The following is a 3,491-nucleotide window of genomic DNA, read 5'->3' as shown; positions in this document are numbered from 1 at the left end:
TTTATTTTTTTTATTACACAATTGTTATATATTAGATTGTATTAACATTATATGCCAAGACATTCAACAGTAACATTTCTGGACCCCCAGGATTGTGTTCCAAGAACGCATCTGTAACATTTCTGGACCAGCACATGGGCAGTAGCATGTGAGATGCCTGGACTCCTTCACACGCCTCCCGGAAGCCCAGATATCTCACGGATCCGCAGAGGTGATAGAACACCAGCCACCATCATCAAGCACAATGCCAATACCCCTGCGATGGACGCTGAGGCACCATCTACAAACCGCAGCGCTAGAGGGAAGAGAACACTGTTGGCATAAGGTAAGTAAAAGTGCTTTTTTTTGGTACCCTGGGCATAAGTGAGCACTTAACCCTTGCAGTGCAGGGGGAACCCCACTTCAATGGAAGAGTTTTGAGTGAATGGTGGCACTATGTAAACTTGCACAAACATTAAACATCGCATGCACACAATGGGGGTTCTTACCCCCATATATGGGGGGTAAGAACCGTTAAACACACCTTATACCTAGAAGTGCTGAGTGATATGAGCGGGAGATTTCAGGGAACATGACATGAAATGATCAGACTTTGACCCCCTTCTTGGGAGGTCATTACAGGCAGCACAGGCATTACCTCATACTGTAGGCGCCAGCACCCAACTCCTGCCCAATGCCAGACAGACTGGCATCGAAGTCTTGCACCAAGCCCGATTCTATCACTTCGTCTGCCAGGGGAAGCTTCAAAGCCCAAGCCATGATCGCGGAGAGAAGCGAACTGCCTCGCACCTATAATGTCCGGGAACCAGATGTGAAGTGTGGAGAGGGAGCACAGACCGGCACCAGAACGTTCCTATTACCCGCTGAGAGGGAGAGCGGAGCCCCCGCTGTATGGAATAATGGCGCTGACACAGGCGGACATGCCAGAGCTCAGTGTGGGGATAGCTAGGCTCGGGCGGGAGATGGTCCGTGGAGGCGGCTGCCCGGGTTGCAGCTTCCTAGGAGATCATGGTGACTGAGGCAGCTGCTGAGGGAGACATCACAGGGAAAGCTCCCGCACTGGCTCTCGGCAGCCGCCTTCCCAGCACACGGCGAGACACATGTAGCGGAGCGGGCGGCGGCTGTCTCTTGGCACGACTCCCTCCGGACACAGGTGACAGGCTGCTCAACAAGGCAACATGGAGGTAGCAAGAGCAGGGGCTGCGACAGCCTACACGACGCACACCGTGACGTGTTCAGACCACGCCTCTCCGTCAGTGAGTATCCACCAATCAGCTACCAGTCACGGCAAAGCTCTGGAGGGAGACGCTGCGTACGGAACAAACGGGGTGGCAGCGAAAGGGCGGAGCTATCGATATAAACTAGATGCCATTGGGTAGTGAGAGGCATGGACGAGGCGTGAAGGGAAGTGTGCGCGGTGTGACGTGTGTAGTTCGTCAGCACGGGAAGTGAGTGGTGATGTGAAGCGGAGTTTGGGTCTAGTATGGTCTAATCAGAGATGTGCCACCATTCTATGGGCGAAGGGGAGACACTCAGACTTCAATTATGAATGGAAAGGCAACGGGCTAAAAACATCTTATTGTGAGGGGCTTCACTTACTCTGCTCACCGGCACAGGATGAACATTTCACAATGAGGACACCGCAATAAAAACTTGACATCAGTTCTAACCTATGCCTGTTCCGCAAAAATCATGTCACCTTAGGAGAGTTTTCCCCTCATTTCCTGTCTTTTCAACTGACCCAGGAAGTGTAGGGAAATATTCCTTAGAGAACTATGGCCAAACCTGTTTTGGTCCTTGTTCTCTTTAGGGTCACAGGAGGACATTTTGTCATGTCCTCATGTGACCTGAAACTCAGCACCTGTATGTTAAAGTAGTATTAAAGTCTCAAACTTTTTTCAATAATGAATCCAGATCAAATATAAATTGACCAGCAAAGTATTTTTTAACCACTTCTGGGCCGCAATACGTAAATATAAGGCGGCATTCAGAAGTGGTTAAATAAATACAGCTGCAGTTAAAGAATACAGCGGCAGCCGTGTTCTTGGTGTCATTTTATACAGCCGGTGATGGCTGTTCAGGTACAAGTGATGTACAGCAACCGAATCGTTTGTACCGATCGGCGGCATGTGCTGCCCCCACCCCCTCTTAGAGCCAGGAGATGAAGCTGGGGAAGCAAATCTCTGCTTCCTCAGCTTCTTTGGGGTCCCTAGGTGACACTTGTGACCAGAGAGCATGGAGCCGACTTCCCGGCCAATCAGGATGCCGGGCAGCGTGTAATGAGGCGCTGCCCGGCTTCCTGATTGGACGGGAAGCTGGCCAATCAGGAAGCCGGGCGCCATGTAATGACACAGTGCCCGGCTTTCTGATTGGCCGGGAAGCCGGCTTCATGGTCCTTCATCATCTCATGACGAGGCTTCCATGATTGGCCAGCAAGTCAGCTCCATGCTTTCTCGTCACATAGTGACGAGAAGCATGGGACGGCTTCCTTGTTAAAAGTGCCAATATTGGTGCTTAGTATAAGGGCATTTTCACAAGTACTCGTGAATAATGCCCAGTATCGGCACCAATACCGGTATTGGTGCATCCCTATTATAAACCCTTCAAACTGTCTCACATTTTAGAAATGCTCCTATGCTTGCCCTATGGATTTTTCTTTGCTCTGCCTCCTTGTTATTAGCCCCGGCTATAGTTCCTGACCAAGGCTTGTCTCTTCTATCTCTGGAGTGACCTTGGCTAGTTCCTGACCATAGCTTTTCACTGCTGATCTTCTGGTTTAATGTTGGCTTGCCTCCTGACCACAACTCTGTCTGCTACCCCGAGTGCTATCTGTCTTCTTGGCCATTGACCTCAGCTTGTCTTCACTACGTTTCTAGTCTGTTGTGCTCCCTTGTCTTGCCCAGCAGTTTCTGTGATTTGGACTTCTGGCACCCATACCACGCTGTGCCCCCTCACTCCCTGTGCTTCCCTACAGGAGTGTCTGGACCAGAGGTGTAAGGGAAGCCCTCATGTCATGTTGGCCTCCACCAGGTATTGACAATCACCAAATCTCACTCCAGGTTCCCGAGATTAGCAGTCAGAGGCAAACATACAACTATTAGGCCAAGTTCACATCTAGGCGGCACTGTTTTGGTGCGTATGTACACGCGTGTTCTCGGTGCGGTTATTTGCGCGTTTATGCGTGGCATGCATATTTCGATGCATGTTTGTACGCATGTACATGAAGACGCGCGTTTGTACGCGTGTACATGAAGACACACGTTTTGACTGGCAGCTTATGAAACATTGCGGGCAATGGACAAGCGCGCAAAAACGCACACGAAAATGTGCAACATGCTTTTGCTGCACTTTTCCAGGCGTTTCCATTGAAGTATATGGAGCAAAAATGCACTTTTAACTGCCCAAAGAAACTCATGTACTTTTTCAGGCGTCTGGCGTTTTTCTGCTCAGGTCTGAAGAGGGGCCATTCAAAATCATGGAATTTCTTGTGT

General features: G+C 50.0%; 1 protein-coding gene across 4 annotated transcripts in view; it reads right to left on the bottom strand.

The window, feature by feature from the left end:
- TFCP2 (transcription factor CP2) overlaps positions 1 to 1,240 on the bottom strand; it is a 55,568-nt gene extending 54,328 nt beyond the window's left edge. For all 4 annotated transcript variants that reach the window (XM_018562122.1, XM_018562121.1, XM_018562123.1 and 1 more), the window contains exon 1: positions 638 to 1,240. In XM_018562122.1, coding sequence (XP_018417624.1) covers positions 638 to 759 — 122 coding nt within the window. In that variant the 5' untranslated portion in view covers positions 760 to 1,240. The remainder of the gene's footprint in view (positions 1 to 637) is intronic.
- Positions 1,241 to 3,491: the final 2,251 nt, after the last annotated feature.

This window comes from Nanorana parkeri, unplaced genomic scaffold (genome assembly GCF_000935625.1).
Source record: "Nanorana parkeri isolate BGI_ZX_2015 unplaced genomic scaffold, ASM93562v1 scaffold561, whole genome shotgun sequence".
Taxonomy (NCBI): Eukaryota; Metazoa; Chordata; class Amphibia; order Anura; family Dicroglossidae; genus Nanorana; species Nanorana parkeri.
The sequence above is the reverse complement of the archived record's forward strand: the minus strand, read 5'-3'. Positions and strand labels throughout refer to the sequence as shown.